Source organism: Pseudorasbora parva, chromosome 21 (assembly GCF_024679245.1).
Source record: "Pseudorasbora parva isolate DD20220531a chromosome 21, ASM2467924v1, whole genome shotgun sequence".
Lineage (NCBI taxonomy): Eukaryota > Metazoa > Chordata > Actinopteri > Cypriniformes > Gobionidae > Pseudorasbora > Pseudorasbora parva.
Genome location: NC_090192.1, coordinates 4,078,990 through 4,098,451, shown reverse-complemented (window position 1 = coordinate 4,098,451; position 19,462 = coordinate 4,078,990). Strand labels below are relative to the sequence as shown.

Below are 19,462 nucleotides of genomic sequence, written 5' to 3'. Positions count from 1 at the left end.
CAATCAAAGCCTGGCATTGACGTCAATTCGCCTCGTTCTCACATGGAAACTGTAACCCTTGGTAACCTTAAAGGGAACGTAGCACGAATTAAAGCGAGTACCATACTCGTAAATTAATAAAAACTCTTGATCTATTAAACGTTTTGCTTTATGCATGTTTGATTTTGGATATTATTTAAGCTTGTTTCCGCCACTGAATAATAAAAAAATTAACTCAGAATTGTGACTTTTATTTCACAATTCTGATATTTTTCTCGAAATTGATTATTTATATCTCACAATTCTGACTTTTTGTCTGATAATTGTGTAAATATAAACTCGCAATTGTGAGTTGTTAGGTCAGAATTGCAAAACATAAAGTCAGAATTGCTAGTTCTTTTTGCAATTGCAAGTTTATATCTTGCAATTCTGACTTTAAAAAAATGTTTACTATGGAAGCTTATTTCCGCAATGGAATAAAACACTTTTTTGACTTTTTGCGAGTTATAAAGTCAGGATTACGAAAAGTCAGAAATTGTGAGATAAAAGGTCGTACTTACCTTTTTTATTTTTTATTCAAACAAGCTTCCATATTTTAAAGACTATCGCTTAACAATATTATGGACTTCAGTGTTCTGTCTTGAATTTTATACACTATCAATTTCTATGTGGAAAAAAATTACAAAGATGTGTACGCCCCGGACGCGATATTTTTTCCCCAAGGATGGTAGGGGAGGATATACCGCCTTTTTCGTCTATGATTGGCTAGAAGGGCTCTCCTCCGATTGGTTATCACTAGCTGATGGCCTGCCATGAACGTGAGATGTATAACCAATCGGAGGAGAGCCCTTCTAGCCAATCATAGACGAAAAAGGCGGTATACCTTCCTCTACCATCCTGGGGAATAAAAAAATATCGCGCCCGCTGTCGCGACCTTTATTTTGAAAACGACTGTAAACACCGGAAGTCCCATTGGGACTAACCCTATGGTACTGGCTCAGTTCAATGCTACACGAGAAAAGTGCATTATATTGAACATGTTGTGATTATCCTGAACGTGTTTCATTCATTTGCGACCATGACCTGAATCATTGTATGAGCAATTCGGTCGAAAAACTTTACGGGACCAGATTTGGTGGTAAGTATCTTTTAAAATCGTTTTTGTGTTCTGAGCATCTTCACGTGATGTGAATATAACGTTACAGCAGCTGTCCACTGCAGTGACCGTACAAAACACAGGCGTTCGTCCATGGTTTGACCTGGCTTGTCTTTGTTCTGCTGTTGTAATGGAAAGTTTAGTTTATCCTTTGATCAGAAGTGAAAGTGTACACCTGAGGAGGTCATAGCCGGTGTCAGTGTTACAGTGTGTCAATCATAACCATGGCAGTGGAACCAGGTCAAGTGCAGGTTTCCATGCAGACAGAAGGCAAACGTGCACAGTACTGAGCTTTGCTTATGTCTCTTCAGTGTCTATGCTGTTTAGTATAACGTTATAGTACTTTAAACCCTGAATTTCCTGAAATGTCCTGAAATAATCCATGGGTACGGTAAGTAAACGTGCTAACAGGATATGTGGGAGTGCTCTGCTGTAAGGCGTGACGAAGTTAAGCCTTTCCAATTACAGTGCAAAGCTCCTTACTTTTGAAGGAAAAGGGGCTTCCTATGCAGACACAGATTTTGTTAGGGACTTACACCGTCATCAGTCAGTCCAGACCTGTTAGTAGGTGGGATATATTAGGCAGCAATGCTTTGGGCAGTGGCAGTGAGGCAGTGTGATGCTTTGGGCAATGTTCAGCTGGGAAACCTTGGGTCCTCCATCCATGTGGATGTTACTTTGACATGCTCCACCTACCTAAGCATTGTTAAGCCAATGTACAGCCAGTTTGAGGTGTTGACTTGGCCTCCAAATTGCCCAGATCTCAATCCAATCGAGCATCTGTGGGATGTGCTGAACAAACAAGTCCAATCCATGGAGACCCCACCTCGCAACTTACAGGACTTAAAGGATCTGCTGCTATCATCTTGGTGCCAGATACCACAGCACACCTTCAGGGGTCTAGTGGAGTCCATGCCTCGACGGGTCAGAGCTGTTTTGACAGCAAAAGGGGGACCAACAAAATAATCATAATGTTATGCCTGATAGGTGTGTAATTGCACTGTAAAATGCCCTTGTTACAATGTAATCATACATTGTAAGTACTGAGTAATATTCATTAACAGTTAGGGTTTGGTTTGGTTTAAGGTTAATTGCTTTTGCATAATTTACTGTTATTACTTTGGTACGTGCATATATGTGAAACAAGGAGACTGTAAAACAATTTTTATGTTAATATTTATTATGTATTATTATTTTATCAATTATTGTATTTTTTTAAATATTTTTTTTATGAATGCATTTGATCAGATTTGATCAATGCATTTGATTGGATATTGACACTCCAGTACTGTTTAATCTAGACAAGAAGATTAAACATTCAAAACATTACAAAATTACGTACTGATCTGAGAGTTTACATTCAATCCTTATTCCCTTAAAATATTAGATATTAAGTAACAAGCTACTGACACCATGTGACATCAACATGACGTCGTCATCACGTCACCATTAAATTGCCTTTACCACAAGCTCACCTTTCACCTGCGACATTCGGAAAGATGAAGTGGGTCGGGGTGGCCAGATGGCTCGTCTCATTAGAGAGGAACCCCATGGGACTCGGATAAAAATACTGCCTCAATCTTGTAACTAATACTCACTTTCATCAGCCACTGGCCGTATCAGATGGACACTTATTGTCCTGTGAGGAAGTGCATCCAGTGCTGGGTTACACTGGTCTTCATGTGACTTGAAACTTTTTTTTAAGTTGGTTGTTGTTGTTGCATAAGGCGAACCTCCAAGGACTTGATCAAATATTTATAGTGTTTTTTTCTGCCTCGGACATTAGTTGATAATCCTGCGCAATAATTATCCACTCCTTGACCAGGTATTTTGATCTCGCTACACTTTATCTAATCAAACTAATGCTTTTTTATGTCAGGGAAGGTGTGTGCGTGTGCGTGTGCGTGTGTGTGTGTGTCTCCTCAGTTCTGGAGTAGATGTCTTGGAAATAGTCTAGGACAGTTTCTCTCTTGGAACAGACAAGCTCAGAACAATTTTAATTGGGTCCTATTTGAATGCATTTATTTGCTTAGAAAATCAAAAATCATACGAGTTTGGTAAGGATTTTAATTACACTCTGTGTGCCTAAAAGATTTAGTTTTTTTTGCACAAAAATGTATTTATTGATTTATTTACTTACTAATATATTTTTCTGGAATATGTTTTAAATTTGTGTGTGTTTTTATTTGATTTAAAAAAGAATGTATTTATTTACTTGCTTATTTAAACTAATTGTATTTATGTATGTATACTTATATATTTATGTAATATCTTGCAACGTGTGTGTGTGTGTGTGTGTGTGTGTTTCGGTTTTCAAAAATAATTATTTACTTATTTTTCTGGAATTTCTTAGATTTTCTTTTCTCTACATTTGGAGAGGTACTTTATTCTCACATTTAAAATAAATAAATAATAATAAAGACTATTATAATTTTTTTTATTATTATATTTTTTTATTATAATATGTTTTCTATTATAAAAAGCTATTTGATAGACTTATTCTCAATTGTATTAATATTTAAAGTCTTTGAATCCAGTATTATTTACTGATTGTCTGAATGTATTTTTAATGAAGACTGTAAAGGTCAGACGAGCAGGTATTGGTGTTTTCATCATGTCGAGGTGAGGAGGTCAGGGTATTTGTAACCTGTGTTTGTGTTTGATACGGCGAATAGAAACACTGTGTGTGTGTGTGTGTGTTGAAGGGGGGATGCGTAGCTGGAGGTGGTACCTCGCCAAAGTCATGCGTCTCTTCCTGCGCTGGTTCCGGCTCTGCCCTCGACGAGGACGCCGGAAGCGGCCGAGCAGAGTACGAGACCTGTGGAACTATGGGACGGTGCTACTGAAGTCCCTGCACTACAACGTCCTGACCAATTCAGACACGGTGCTCGACTGTGTCTTTGAGCCCATCTACTGGCTGGTGGACAACATGACCCGCTGGTTTGGAGTGGTAAGGAGAACAAAATCAATTTTCTTCAGTCATTTAGTATGTGGTGTCCATCATAAAAGCTAGTGCATGTCCTAAATGGCAACGATTTAGCTAAGTCTATTAAAGGTGCCCTAGAATGAAAATTTGAATTAACCTTGCCTTAGTGAAATAATAAGAGTTCAGTAAAGGACATCACATACTGTGAGTCTCAAACATCACTGCCTCCTATTTCTTATGTAAAGCTTGTAAATCAAAACCTCCAAGAAAAAAAAAGTGCTTCTCAACATAAACCCAACCGTGACGCAAGCGTTGGGGATAATTTATATTAACCCCCCAACATTTGCATCTGTCCAAACAAGCCGAATCTACTGATGGTAAACAAGACACTCGAAGATAGCAAAAACGGCTCTCATGACACATGGTTGAGGTTTATTATAATCGGATACCACAATAAATCGTTCGTTTGTTCGGCCCATTTCAAGCAAGCTTCACTCAGCGTCTTAAACTGAAGAAAGGGACCATTACAACTATATTCCTGCAAGCAGTAAGTACTGATTAATCCACTTATTGACTGTTTAAACAATTTCTGATTAAATAGAACATTTCTTAGAGAGACAGCATTGTCTAGATAACGCAAGAGGCTAGTATAGTAACAATAGGAAACACCAAGTACCATACAAAACTAAATAAGTTAGTGAAAATCTGGAGAATTTTTGCCATTAAATAAGCCACATACCCTCTATGTAAATATTAGAGAACAATTTAACATATTGTTTCAAATCATTCTAGGGCACCTTTAAATCTTTGACGAGTGTGATCATACCGATTCAGATCTGTGTTGGTGCTGATCCAGAGAGAGCAGTTTTCAACCACATTGTATCATTATTTCTGTGTAATAATTATTCAAATGATCACAGAAGTTCTGGGATAAAAGTTTAAACATAAACACTGATGTCTACAGTAGTGATCACAGTAGCGTAAATCACCTTTTGAAAGTAAATTAACACTTCTTGCACATCATACACCCGGTGCAATGTGATGCCAGCACACACACACATTTTTCAATATTAAAAATAAAAGGATTCGTCTCTGGAGACGCGTTCAGTCTTTCCGCTCGCATGTAAATAGTGAATCCGCCATAGTGCGAGCACAACTGGCTTTTAAAAGGAAAGGGAGATGAGACTCTGATTGGTTTATTGCAGGTTAGGCCCAAAACAAAGCCATGAATCATTAAGAGACTAGGACAAGCCTTTTTGGACCATGCACTTAGCTGACTGTTTTTTTCAATCGTTAAACTAGCAAAAGTGGATTCGGACACGCCCTAAGTGAACCTGCGTCATGCACTTCAGTGCTCAGATCATTAAAGCAGCACTAGGTAACTTTTCTACCTTCATAATATATTTTTTCAGACTCTTGTGATGATAAATCGACTTACAATAGGTTGAATGACACGTCTGCCATAGCCTGATGGGGTCTGTATCATTTTTAATCGTACTTTTAAACTTCGTGTTTCGGGTAGTAACCCGAGAACAAAAAGAACTACACAATTCGACTGCTTTACGGCATATACGTCACTTCCACCAACACCCACACTTCCTTACATTCGGACGTGCGAGCCCAACTTTGTTCGTCGGATAATATAGTCATGTCCGAAGCAGCAGAGACAAATAAGAAAGAAAAGGTTTTGTTGGAGGAAAGCAATTAGAGGAAACGAAAAAGTGATGGGATTAAAGGCAGGACGAGGATCAACATGTGACCAGCGTTTGCTCGTCGGCGTGAGCTGAAGGAGGCGTGCCCGACCGATGCTGTCCTGCTTGTTACGGTGAGCTACCACTCAAACATTGAACTGAAGTATCATATAGATTCTGTAAAACGGTAACCAATAGACTACTATAATGACGCTGGCTTGTAAACGTGAGCATCGTGATTATTTGGCGTTTGAAAAAAATAAAACCCATGAAATTATATTCATATGACATGCTGAAACATGCCACTGACTGTAACGTTACCTGGGATGAAGACATTTCACACGCGACGCCAGAAGAACTCTGAACTCCTCCTGCAGTGTTCAGGGGAACTGTTAGTGCTGCACCGACCCCTGGCGCCACTTTTATGAAGTTATTTGGCCCGCACCGCACCACTGTATATATTTTTACAACCCGCCGCGCACCCGCAACCATTAAATAGACATACGGGGTCCGCGGGTTATGAGACGACCGACGCATCACTAGTTCAGGGCTATCAGGGTTGTCATGTCAACAAATGCACGCGCGATGGCATCCCCTGTTGTAGGATGACAGCTCTTACGACAGTAGTTGAGGACATTATTTTTTCCAAACTGTAGGGGGACCCCGAGAGCAAAAGTAGCCAAGTGCGGCTTTAAAATAGGGCCCTTCAAATAAAGATTGTATCAATTTCACAGGTACACTAGTAGGTGTTTTAAAGGGTTAGTTTACCCAAAAAAGAAGATTGTCTTTAAATCCTCAACCTCATGTCATTCCAAACCCGTAAGACATTCATCTTAAGAACAGAAATTAAGATATTTTAATGAACACTTCATGGTGCTCTAGTGGACGTGCGTTGGAGATTAATATTTTGTAAATTAAGTGGTGAATAGTTTTTTTTTTGTGTGTGTGCAAAAAGCACTTCATACAATTGAGGTTAAATCACTGGTTATTTTACTATAATGTCTTTACTACCTTTCTGGGCCTTGAAAGTGGTAGTTGCATAGACTGTCAATAGAGTAACAGAACACTCAGATTTCATCAAAAATATCTTGCTCTGTGGTCTGAAGATGCACGAAAGTCTTACGGGTTTAGAATTACATGATTTTCATTTTTGGGTGAAGTATCCCTTTAACAAAGTCCCTGTGATTGTCACTGGCTGTGTCCGAAAGCTTAAAAACGCTGCCTTCGGAGGACACATTCACGAGATTAGTTCAAACCCACCGATTCATCCAGGAACAAAACAAGGGTCTTCATAAGCGAGTCATTGAATCATTCATTCAAACTGATTAAAATGAAATGTTTAGGTGTCCATTTAGAATTGTGATTTCTATTTTAAACAAAAAAACGTGTCTCTTCATCCAGAATTGTGCAGCTCACGTGTGAACTGGTTTGTTAATGCGTCTTTAAACTTTAACAGCTCACAGGATTGACCATTTCTAATCCCTCGTCTCTGTTTCCTCTGTAAAGGTGTTTGTGTCTCTGGTGATCACCTTAACCAGCTCTGTGGTGATTATCGTCTATCTGTGCGTGCTGCCCATCATCCTCAGCACGTACCCCGTTCACTGGATCCTCTGGCACCTCTGCTACGGCCACTGGAACCTCCTCATGCTGGTCTTCCATTACTATAAAGCCACAGTCACGTCTCCGGGTTTCCCGCCGCAGGTGCCTGAAGATACTTCACTTTTTCACATTCTAATTTTACATTTTAAGTAAGCAATAGAGTACAACAATCGGTTTCTGGAAGTAAAAATGTTTCAGATTTTTAATGATAAATTATAGACACCAAACCCCAGCTGCTCTCGACGAGCTGGATGGCGCCTTACATGGCTGACACCGCCGTCGGTGTATGAATGGGTGAATTTGAGGCAATATGTAAAGCGCTTTGGATGGCCATAGGGTCTGTTGAAAGCGCTATATAAATGCAGTCCATTTATAAACCATTAATGATAAACGGTTAGATCGTTAAAACCATTAATGAGGTACGATGTTGTATTCGCTTTCAGTCTTTATTTTTTCAACTTGTTTTAAAGTGCCCCTATGATGCTGTTTTAAAGGCTCCTAATGTTGTTTTGGTGTATCTTACAACAGGTTTACATGCATCAGAGGTCAAAAAACACCTTGATTTTTTCATAATATACATTGCACATCACCACAATGTTTAATGATTCTCAAACGACTCGACGGATGAATCAGTCTCTCTAAACGCCTCCTTTCTGCAAGTTTACTCTGCTCTGATTGGCCAGACTGCCCAGTCTGTTGTGATTGGTCTTTTCTGCTCTGATTGGCTTCTCATTTATTAGGGATGCACGATATTATCGGCACGACATCGGAATCGGCCGATAAACGCTTAAAATATAAAAATCGGCATCGGTCGATATGAAAACATTATGCTGATATGCCTTGCCGATATGATAACGTGTTGATATGTGCCTGCAATAACTCACGTGTGCAAGGAGTGCTACAGCGATAAGACCATGTCAGCACTGCGGTCATTCTTCAAGTGAAAACAAGAAAATACATTGCATGTACAGTGATTTATATTGACTGTTTTTAAATGCTGCCTTGAATTTCTGAATGCACGTACAGAAGGACGTGACCGTCAGCAGCAGATTTGCCACGTTTTCACAACAAAACTAGCCCAAAACAAGCCCAATCGCGTCTCCCCAGTCCCACTCTCTAGCGTGTGCGGCAGCCTCCACAGCAGCAGAAGCTCCTCCAGGTCCTAGTGCCCTCCCGCTAGACCGCTATATATTTATACATGTAGTGGGGGCGCTGTTGTTACACTAATACAATGAAAAGTAGAATACACAAATAAATTGAAGTTACTTCTTGTTCTGAATAAACAAATCAGTAATGATGTCATAAATCACAAGCATGACACTTGTAAATTAAATACTTTTATATACAGTGTATTAATCTGTAATAAAATTTTACTAAATGGATGATGAAAAATAATCCAAGGAGCTCTACAATAATTGTAGAATTAAAAGACAGCATCAATGGATGTCATGCCACCCCCACTTCATGTGCACAAACGTTAAATCCCAAAATACAATATTTAGGTTACAGCTGCATCTGGGGTGAAAAATTACTGACTTTATTATTGTTATTTTCAGAGCTTTTAATATACTCTTATCATAAAAAGAACTTTATTAACATTTATTTATCTTCAACAAGAATCCTTTTAGTAAGGATACCTCAGAAATCTGAAACCAGAATGAAAAAAAATAGTTTTTGCTCAAAATGGTGTTGTTTCCAAACAAAGGGAAAAAATAAACATATATCGGCATCGGTATCGGCATCGGCCAAAATGAGCTGAAAAATATCGGATATCGGCAAAAATCCAATATCGTGCATCCCTATCATTTATTGCAGTGCAAATGCGGGAGCTGTATCAATAATGGCATGATATGAAAGGGAATAATATAATAATATCAAAACCAAAATAGGGGCACTTTAAAACAATCATGTTTACCAGTGGATTTCCTGGTGAAAAACTACATTACCCAGAGAATAAAAACAAGCAAATTACGCCAAAATAACTCTTTGGTGCCGGTCCAGTCCTGTGAAGCCCGGCGAATGATGTGACTGATTCAGTCTCCCTACACTTTCAATCTACATAAATAACTGTATATGTATATTTTGCAACAAACATAAAATATGTTGTGTTTGTATACAAAATGAACATCTTAAAAACAGTAGTTTTATATTTACCACTTGTTTTTAATTTGATTGTCATCCGTAATGCTTCATGGGATTGTAGTTCTTTCCCTCATTAAAGCCGTGACGTTTACAGTCTTTTTGTCCGATGTTATGCTTTTTGCTTCAACTCAAAGTTTTTAATGTTGTGATTCTCCTTGCGGTTGGTTGCTTTGGTTTGTGGCTTATAACGCTTTAACAAAGACTTTTTAAAATCCCCTTGGAAAAAAAACCTTCCTGAATCAAGTCTGTTGATAAAGTAGACAGCCACTGTTGAACTCTATTGGCTGACAGGGCAACTCTAGCTCAAACATTGATGTGAGTTTCCAATCAATTAAAAATGGGAGGAGTGCTTGATAAGTCATTATTTTCGCAGTTGCGTTCAGTTTGCACGCTAGTTGCAGAGAAATTAAGCACTTAAGCTTCTTTTTTTGCAAATTTATTCAAATCAAAAGACAGCTCTAGATGTGTTGCCTATTCATTTATTGTGTACTTTTATTTTCAGTATCTAACATATATTAGTAAGTGTTTGTTGCATGCTGATGTCGTTTTGTTTTAGGAAAAGAGTGATATACCAACTGTTACCATCTGTAAAAAATGTATCGTTCCCAAACCAGCCAGAACGCATCACTGCAGCATCTGCAACAGGTGAGACAAGTTAGCAAACTCAAGGCAAAACAAGACAAGTCAATCTGATGTGCAGTGTGTCAGATTGTATGTTGTTAAAGGGTTAGTTAACCCAAAAATGACTGTTGTAAAGACATTGTTAAAATATGTGACTCCAACATATATCCAACATATTAATGTGACTCCAGTGGCTCAACCTTAATGTTATGAAGCAACGAGAATACTTTGTGCACAAAAATCAACAATAACTTCTCTGTGTAAGACTCTGCTGTTGATGTAGATACAGTACAGCCCTTCCTAGTTCTACATCAGAATGCCGGCTCATTATTGGCCAGCTCCTGTGTCAGCATCACACACGTGTTGTGGTGTTCATGTGAATGGCGTCGGCCAATGGTAAGCCAGCGTTCTGACGTAAAACCAGGAGGTGCTGCACTGTATCTACAACATCAGCAGTGTAGGAGACGGACACAGACGAGAAGTCATTTTTTTTTGTCACATGGACTATTTTAACCATGTCTTTACTTCCTTTCTGGGCCTTGAAAGTTGCAATGATGTTGCTGCCCATGGGTTAAAGCCATTTATGCCCGAGCCCGACGGGCCCCGACTTTTTTACGCCCCTCGGGCCGGGCTTCGGGCCAATTTTCATGTCATACCTAAAACGCGGGCCGGGCTTCGGGCCTTTTTATAGGCTTCTCCTTCGTTTTATATTTATTTTATCAATTAAAAGGAACAATGAGTTCTGCGCGGGTGGAAACAACACGAGACCATAATAGCTAACGCGACTGTCAAGATGGCTCGCACAGTGTTCAGAGCATAGGTTCAGAGTCCGCGCCAGCAGCAGCGCGCGTTTCTTCAGCACGGAGACACACTGCAAGCGTGGTGTGAGCGTGGCGTTTCTGTTGCGTGTCATCCGCGGGGCGTCTGGTGCTATTAATGTACAGGGAAGCCCTATACTTCATGTTAAATATAAATATATTGCCTATTGATACAGCAAAGACAACTTCGGCAGTAGCCGGACCATGCCATATCCATGGTATTGACGGCAAAAGGCTACAGAATAATTCGTTCTGTATTGACTGGTTTAATATTTCAAAATCGATAATTAGGCTATGTTGTCTTTTATTATTACAATTAGGCCTATCTGCATTTATGTTAACCTACAGACTTTCAAACATTATGTCATTATGTGTCACAATGTTTTATGGGCTATATGTTGTAGTCAGATAGATATGATGGTGCTGCAACACGCATCGCCGCAAATGACTAAAGCAAGCCAACGCAAATGGCCGTAAATGAAACTTAAAATAAGTCTAAGATAGTCAAAAACACCATCATCTTCAATAAAAATGAATGAGATGAATGAGATCATTATCTTACCAGTGCGTCGCGCTCTCTTATGTGGTATTTGAATCTGAAATAAGCTGCTGAATAAAATGCATCTTAATCTTTTGCTTCCGTTGCTGTAAACTCCGTTAAATGAGCATATACCCCGGGAATTGAAGATGGGATTTATATTCATTTGCGTAGGTGTAAGGTAGGCTATAAGACAACCTGCATGTGCTTTTTTTATTTTATTTGTTTAGCTCCGTTTGCGAGAGCCGCGAGCAGAATCAGCCTGCCTCAGCTCGTCAAAAATGCCTTTTAGGCTACTGGTGGTAATAGTTGGCGAAATTAACTAACATTGTGATGCTTGAAGTGTTTTATGGATTTTATTATAGGCAAGACAAGTCAAGAGTTGATTTGAGAGACTAAATTAATTAAATATGCGGTTAACTCACTGTCGGCCGCTGGCCGCTTTTGGTCGTCACTTAAAAAAATTAAAACTTTAATTTAACAAACAAAAAAATGCTCTAAACATTTTTCTAAATTAACGTACTAAAGAAACGAAACGAAAAATAACTACTTTGACATTAAAAACAAAACAGAACTATTTTAATGGCTGCAACAATGTAAAAAAAAAAAAAAAAAAAAAAAACGGGCTCTAGTCGGACTCGGGCCGAGAATTTTGATAAGCTGTCGGACACGGGCCGGGCTAGGGCCTCAGCGTCTCGGGCCCGGGCCGGGCTAGGGCCTAGATTTGAGGCCTGTGCAGGGCTCTACCATGGGTGGTTCAGAAACGTCTTGGATTTTATCAAAAATATATGAATTTTTGTTCTGAAGATGAACATTACTAATCTGCTGCAGTCCAAGTTATAAATAAAATAATGCATTATTTTGTTCTCTCCATCACAGATGTATTTTGAAAATGGACCACCACTGTCGTATCCTTGTCAAGCAGCCAGTAAATAAAAATGGCCTTACGATATGTGAAGAAAAGTACGTTCTTTCATTATCACGTGACAATGTCCTGCTGTGGTTTCCGTCTTAACTGCCCACTCATCCAGCCTGGTTAAATAACTGCGTGGGTCATTTCAACCACCGTTACTTCTTCAGTTTCTGTCTGTACATGACCATGGGCTGCATCTACTGCAGCATCAGTGCCAAAGACATGTTCCTGGAGGCTTATGATGCCATCGAGGTCAGTCCGTCTACCATTCTTCACTTCCTGTAGGGTTTACTATGGGTTTGGAAAGAAGTATCTTCTGCTCACCAAGGATGCGTTAATTTGATCAAAAATGGAGTAAAACTCTAATATTGTGAAATATTATTATAATTTCAAATAACTGTTGTGTATATATATTTTAATATGTCATTTATTCCTGTGCTCAAAGCTCAATTTATCCTAATTTCAGTGTCATCATTCTGATATGATGCTCAAGAAACATTTATGATTATTATCAATGTTGAAAACAGTTATATTTTTGTGGAAACGTGTTCTTTTCATCAAATAATCCTAAAAATGTATCACAGTTTAACTGGAATATAATCTTTTGTAACATTAGAAATGTCTTTAATGTCACTTTTGACCAATTTAACGCATCCTCGATGAATGAAAGTATTAATTTATCTCATAAATCAACCTTTAAATGATCATAATAGGAGATTGTGTTGTGGTAAGCTTGCGTTTGTATTGTTTTTATAGTCAGGCAGGTATATGGACATTCACACACAAGGGGAGGCGGTCCCGGGGGCGGGGCTAATCTATATCTCATTCCCACGGCAGGTAGAAACGGCACATAGGCTGCAGGTGCATGCTGGGCAAAACTCCTAGAGGGCTAAAGCAGACATTTTCACTTGCCGTACTGTAAGGAATGTTCCAGTTTAAATACAGGTTCAGCCTGTTGTTGATTTCCATAGACAATATTTTCTACTCATCCTTGAGTTTATATTAATGCTCTTACTACGCAAAACATTGTAGAACATTTCAGAGTATAGTCTCAATATTTGTGTTGGCATCATAAAATGACATACTAAATGTTTAGTACTTTCACCTCACAGGTTAATATTAGTAAGCACAGCCCTGAAACCTGTTAAAGGTGCCCTAGAATGAAAATTTAAATGAACTATGCCATAGTTGAATAACAAGAGTTCAGTACATGGACATCACATACAGTGAGTCTCAAACACCATTATTTCCTCTTTCATATGTAAATCTTGTTTGTGAAAAACACCACGGAAAAACAGGCGATTCTCAACATAACGCCAAATGTGACGCAATCGCTGGGGATCATTAATATTTACGCCCCAAGATTTGTATACGGCAGTGCATGCGTCACATGAGGATAGCGAAAATGGCAGATCATGGAAATAGATGTTATGTTCCAGGCTGTGCAGGAGACGTAGGGAATAATTATGGAAAATTTTCGTACAAAAATGCATCAGAAGGCCTTTATTAATCAACGTATTATTATGAGGGGTGGATGTGCTTTTTTGGGCTTTTGAATCCCAGGTACCATTCACTCGGGAAGAGCCAGGACATTTTTAATATAAGTCTGATTGTGTTTGATTGAAAGAAGAAAGTCATATACACCTGGGATGGCTTGAGGGTGAGTGAATTGTCTAATCATTCTCATTAACTCAATATTCAAAAGTCAAAAACCACCTCCCGTGAGTGTATAATTATACCTAAAAAAAAAAAAAATCTAGAAATGTGGTGTTTCCATCACTCATTTCTGCTGATACTTCAAAAATGTGCAAAAACAGGGTGGCGGAAAGTACATGGCTAGTCATGCTCTGTTAAGTTCCTGTCTCTATGAAGCCCCTCCTTCTGAAAAGCACACTGTGCTCTGATTGGTCGGCTGGATCAGTGTGTTGTGATTGGTCAAGCGCTCAACGCGTGTTTGGAAAATGTCCTGGCCCTTACCATAACCGACAGTTTCAGCTCACTCAAACAGGCCCCACCCCTTTATTCTGCATATGAATTATTATAATGAGGAATATTGTGATGTGTTTGTTCCTGGAAGAAAACCCAAGACTACAGTGGAGCCGTTTCAGGGAGTCAGAAACACTGACAATGATACAGAGAAGAACTTTCTGCTCTGTGACTTTGCAGAGCTTTTTCATGCTCAAAGAGCAACATCACACACTAAAGAGAGATGAACATGGACAAAAGCAGAATAAAAGCCCTTTAAGAGCAGTTAGTCTGTCTCAGTTTCTGCCCAGTGAACCTGCAGCCGCTGTCAGGTCACATCAGCTCTGACAGACTTGTTAATGTCTAGCTGTGTAGAATATTAGAGAGATGTGATTCGTACAATTATTAGAAATGATTTCGTTGATGTTTTAGTCCTCAGAAATGTTCTTTAACTACTGTTCAAAACTGTGGGGTCAACATAAATAGTTTAATTTCAGTAATTAAAAAAAGAAAGAAAGATTTTGTTCAGCAAGGATGCATTAAATTGATTAAAAGAGACAGTAAAGACCATTATAATGTTACAAACGATTCTATTTCAAATAAATCCTGCTCTTTTGACCTTTCAAATAAAAGAATCATGAAAAAATGTATCGTGGTTTTACAAAAATATAAAACCGCTTATAATAATCATAAATGTTTCTTGAGCAGTGAATAATATTAGAACGATTAGTGAAGGATCGTGTGACACTGAAGACTGGAGTAATGATGATTAATTCAGCTTTGATCACAGGAATAAATTATATTTTAACATATATTCACATATGAAATATTGTAATTTCACAATTTTGCTTTTTTATTTTTGATCAAATAAAGGCAGCTTTGGTGAGCAGAAGAGACTTCTTTCAAAAACATTTTAAAAAATCTAACTGACCCTAAACTTTTGATCGGTAGTTAGTTTTAGTTATGACACATGATGATCTTATGAGAGTGATTTGTCTTGAAGAGCTCGTATCAGACGCCTGCGCCCGCCTTCACCCATCAGGAGAGAATGCTTCATAAGAGCCTCATCTATCTGTGGGTGTTGACGAGGTAAAGCCGGGAGTATTTTCACAGACTCATCTTTACCGCTTGTGTTTATGCGAGTGTGTCTCTAACGTGTTTCCGTGTGTGTTCAGTTCTGTGTCTGTCGCTCTGGGAAGCCTCACATTGTGGCACGGCGTGCTGATCACCAGAGGAGAGACGAGTGTGGAGAGACACATCAACCGCAGAGAGAGAAAACGGCTCCGGCTGAAGGGCAAAGTGAGAGATTTGCAGGACAGACACCGACACACACACAGACACACACATTTGCTTTTCAGATATGAAGTTATATAAAACTAGCAGCACAAAATGCAATGGCAAAAATAACTATTATTATTACTACAATATTTTTAGTAGTAACAATGTTATTTTTAATAATATTGTTATTATTATTACACTTTTTTGGGCTTTTTTATGAATTTTTTTCCTTTTAAAGATTAATTTATTTAAAACTATAAACAAAAATGTATAATAATACTATTGATAATAAAATTGTTACTACTACGAATAATAATCTTATTAATATTACAATACTATGTAGTTGTAAACATTATTTGGAAAAAATTATGTATTTTATAATATCGTTGTTGTTATTATTATTAATAATAAAACATTTTTGGGTTTTCATTTTTGCTTTGAGATTGTGACATAAAACTAACCACAAAACATATTTGCAAAAATCTATATAATTATGATGAAAATAAATAAATTATATATATATATATATACAGTCTTGTTCAAAATAATAGCAGTACAATGTGACTAACCAGAATAATCAAGGTTTTTAGTATATTTTTTATTGCTACGTGGCAAACAAGTTACCAGTAGGTTCAGTAGATTCTCAGAAAACAAATGAGACCCAGCATTCATGATATGCACGCTCTTAAGGCTGTGCAATTGGGCAATTAGTTGAAAGGGGTGTGTTCAAAAAAATAGCAGTGTCTACCTTTGACTGTACAAACTCAAAACTATTTTGTACAAACTTTTTTTTTTCTGGGATTTAGCAATCCTGTGAATCACTAAACTAATATTTAGTTGTATGACCACAGTTTTTTAAAACTGCTTGACATCTGTGTGGCATGGAGTCAACCAACTTGTGGCACCTCTCAGCTGTTATTCCACTCCATGATTCTTTAACAACATTCCACAATTCATTCACATTTCTTGGTTTTGCTTCAGAAACAGCATTTTTGATATCACCCCACAAGTTCTCAATTGGATTAAGGTCTGGAGATTGGGCTGGCCACTCCATAACATTAATTTTGTTGGTTTGGAACCAAGACTTTGCCCGTTTACTAGTGTGTTTTGGGTCATTGTCTTGTTGAAACAACCGTTTCAAGGGCATGTCCTCTTCAGCATAGGGCAACATGACCTCTTCAAGTATTTTAACATATGCAAACTGATCCATGATCCCTGGTATGCGATAAATAGGCCCAACACCATAGTAGGAGAAACATGCCCATATCATGATGCTTGCACCTCCATGCTTCACTGTCTTCACTGTGTACTGTGGCTTGAATTCAGAGTTTGGGGGTCGTCTCACAAACTGCCTGTGGCCCTTGGACCCAAAAAGAACAATTTAACTCTCATCAGTCCACAAAATGTTCCTCCATTTCTCTTTAGGCCAGTTGATGTGTTCTTTGGCAAATTGTAACCTCTTCTGCACATGCCTTTTTTTTAACAGAGGGACTTTGCGGGGGATTCTTGAAAATAGATTAGCTTCACACAGACGTCTTCTAACTGTCACAGTTCTTACAGGTAACTCCAGACTGTCTTTGATCATCCTGGAGGTGATCATTGGCTGAGCCTTTGCCATTCTGGTTATTCTTCTATCCATTTTGATGGTTGTCTTCCTGTTTTCTTCCACGTCTCTCTGGTTTTGCTCTCCATTTTAAGGCATTGGAGATCATTTTAGCTGAACAGCCTATCATTTTTTGCACCTCTTTATAGGTTTTCCCCTCTCTAATCAACTTTTTAATCAAAGTACGCTGTTCTTCTGAACAATGTCTTGAACGACCCATTTTCCTCAGCTTTCAAATGCATGTTCAACAAGTGTTGGCTTCATCCTTAAATAGGGGCCACCTGATTCACACCTGTTTCTTCACAAAATTGATGACCTCAGTGATTGAATGCCACACTGCTATTTTTTTGAACACACCCCTTTCAACTAATTCAACTAATTGCCCAATTGCACAGCCTTAAGAGCGTGCATATCATGAATGCTGGGTCTTGTTTGTTTTCTGAGAATCTACTGAACCTACTGGTAACTTGTTTGCCACGTAGCAATAAAAAATATACGAAAAAACTTGATTATTCTGGTTAGTCACATTGTACTGCTATTATTTTGAACAAGACTGTATATATATATAGATATATATATATAGATATATATATATAGATATACATACATACAATTTATTTATTTATTTTATAATTTATTTATTTAATTTAAATTTATATATATATATATATATATATATATATATATATATATATATATATATATATATATATATATATATATATATATATATATATATATATATAATGTGTATATATATATGGTTTTTAGAGATGAAGTTCTATAAAAATGTAGTATTGTGTTCTCATTTTTGAAGATGAACTTGACTGTCTGTTCACAGATTTTCCGTAATCCATACCACCATGGAAAAATGAACAATTGGAAAAGGTTTTTTGGTGTTGAGAAGCGGAGGTCAGATGTTTACCATAGATTTATTATTTAGGCAACGCTTAATTGTACAACTATTTCACAGGGAATATTTTATAATCTGTTTTTCTTTTTCTGTCTTGCAGTGACTGGCTAACACGGGTCCTGCTGCCCTCCTGTCATCTTCCTCACGGGGACGGCCTGACGTGGGACTGTCCTGCTTACAGGCACAACACAGTGGCCATATGACGTCACATGATCGGATCCGCTCGGATCACACACACTCTGACTGAAGGGGCTCTAGGTCACCCCGGCCCTTTACAAATGAACGATTGAGACGGTCTTGTAAGGTTTTTTAATGTGTGTTTATGCAACTGTGTGAGATCCTTGTGCCGAGTTCAAAGTAGTACTTGGTGCCAAAGACTTCATGTGAATAGATTTTGGTGACTTCTGTGAAATATTTATATTTTTTTTAACTTAAAGATTCACTTCCCATGACGATCATGATGACATGGGAATCTTTGATCCTTTATGAAACTGTTTCTCTCCATGTATTTGAACGTCTAAACATTTCCAAAATGGTCCATGCATTTTGTTAAACTATGAACACACGGACATGGTTTTACATATGAAATGCGTCTGTAGTTTAACTGCACATGTACAGACATGAGATGGGCTCCAGAAGCCAGACTACTGGGGAAATAAATTTAACGTTTTATTATTTTCTAATTACATTTTTCTCATTATTAATTATGTTGTTGGCATTACAATGAACATGAATTTCAGAATGTCTTGGTTTTTGATATGTTTGCTGTTTGTTTTAATGCATTTCTTGCAAGCAATAACAAAATGGTTACTTAGAATTGTTACAGACTCTTATGTTTATTAAAGTATATATTTTTGTTTCATAAATTTGTTTGAAAATCTTCTAAATCCTAAAACTAAAAGGTTTTGGTAACACTTTACACTAAGGTCTCATTGGTTAATATTAGTTCATGTGTTTCTGACACGAATTGACAGAGAACCGTGCATTAACGTAAACAGATATAACTTTGATCTTAATAATGTATTAGTAAATCCTAAATTAACATTAAGTAAGAATAATAGCAGTCTGTAGAAGTATTGTTCATTGGTAGTTAATGTTAACTAGTAAACTATGTACCTTTTGGCCCTTTAGCAGTTAAAAAACGTGTGGAGGAACATTATTTTAGCTGTGCTTCGGCGACTGTGCGGATGAATATGGTTATCCTACTGTTCATAAAACATTCACTAGGCTCAAAGGTGCACTATGTAATATTTTTGCAGTAAAATAACCAAAAACCACTAGGCCAGTATTATATAATTTGTTCTGTTGAGTTCTTATAAT

The 19,462-nt window shown here is 37.8% G+C and overlaps 1 protein-coding gene across 2 annotated transcripts; it reads left to right on the top strand.

Annotated features, from left to right (window-relative positions):
• Window positions 1–937: 937 nt before the first annotated feature.
• Window positions 938–19,008, top strand: zdhhc16b (zinc finger DHHC-type palmitoyltransferase 16b). Of its 2 annotated transcripts, XM_067430093.1 has the most exons (11): window positions 938–1,117; window positions 3,841–4,085; window positions 7,259–7,453; window positions 10,050–10,138; window positions 12,350–12,378; window positions 12,502–12,635; window positions 13,140–13,220; window positions 15,352–15,437; window positions 15,524–15,647; window positions 18,071–18,141; window positions 18,243–19,008. In XM_067430093.1, the coding sequence occupies exons 1-11, from the start codon at window positions 1,075–1,077 to the stop codon at window positions 18,343–18,345; spliced, it is 1,200 nt and encodes a 399-aa protein (XP_067286194.1). In that variant the 5' UTR covers window positions 938–1,074; the 3' UTR covers window positions 18,346–19,008. The 2 variants fall into 2 exon arrangements, with proteins under 2 accessions (XP_067286194.1, XP_067286193.1); XM_067430092.1 differs by lacking the exon at window positions 13,140–13,220.
• The last annotated feature ends 454 nt before the right edge of the window (window positions 19,009–19,462 follow it).

Bases quoted from the DNA above. Each gene is read 5' to 3' on its own strand.
- zdhhc16b (XM_067430093.1), top strand. From the start codon at position 1,075: ATGAGCAATTCGGTCGAAAAACTTTACGGGACCAGATTTGGTG. The intron at 12,636-13,139 runs GTCAGTCCGTCT...TTGTTTTTATAG, and splicing joins AGGCTTATGATGCCATCGAG to TCAGGCAGGTATATGGACAT. The intron at 13,221-15,351 runs GTAGAAACGGCA...TTTGTCTTGAAG, and splicing joins ATATCTCATTCCCACGGCAG to AGCTCGTATCAGACGCCTGC.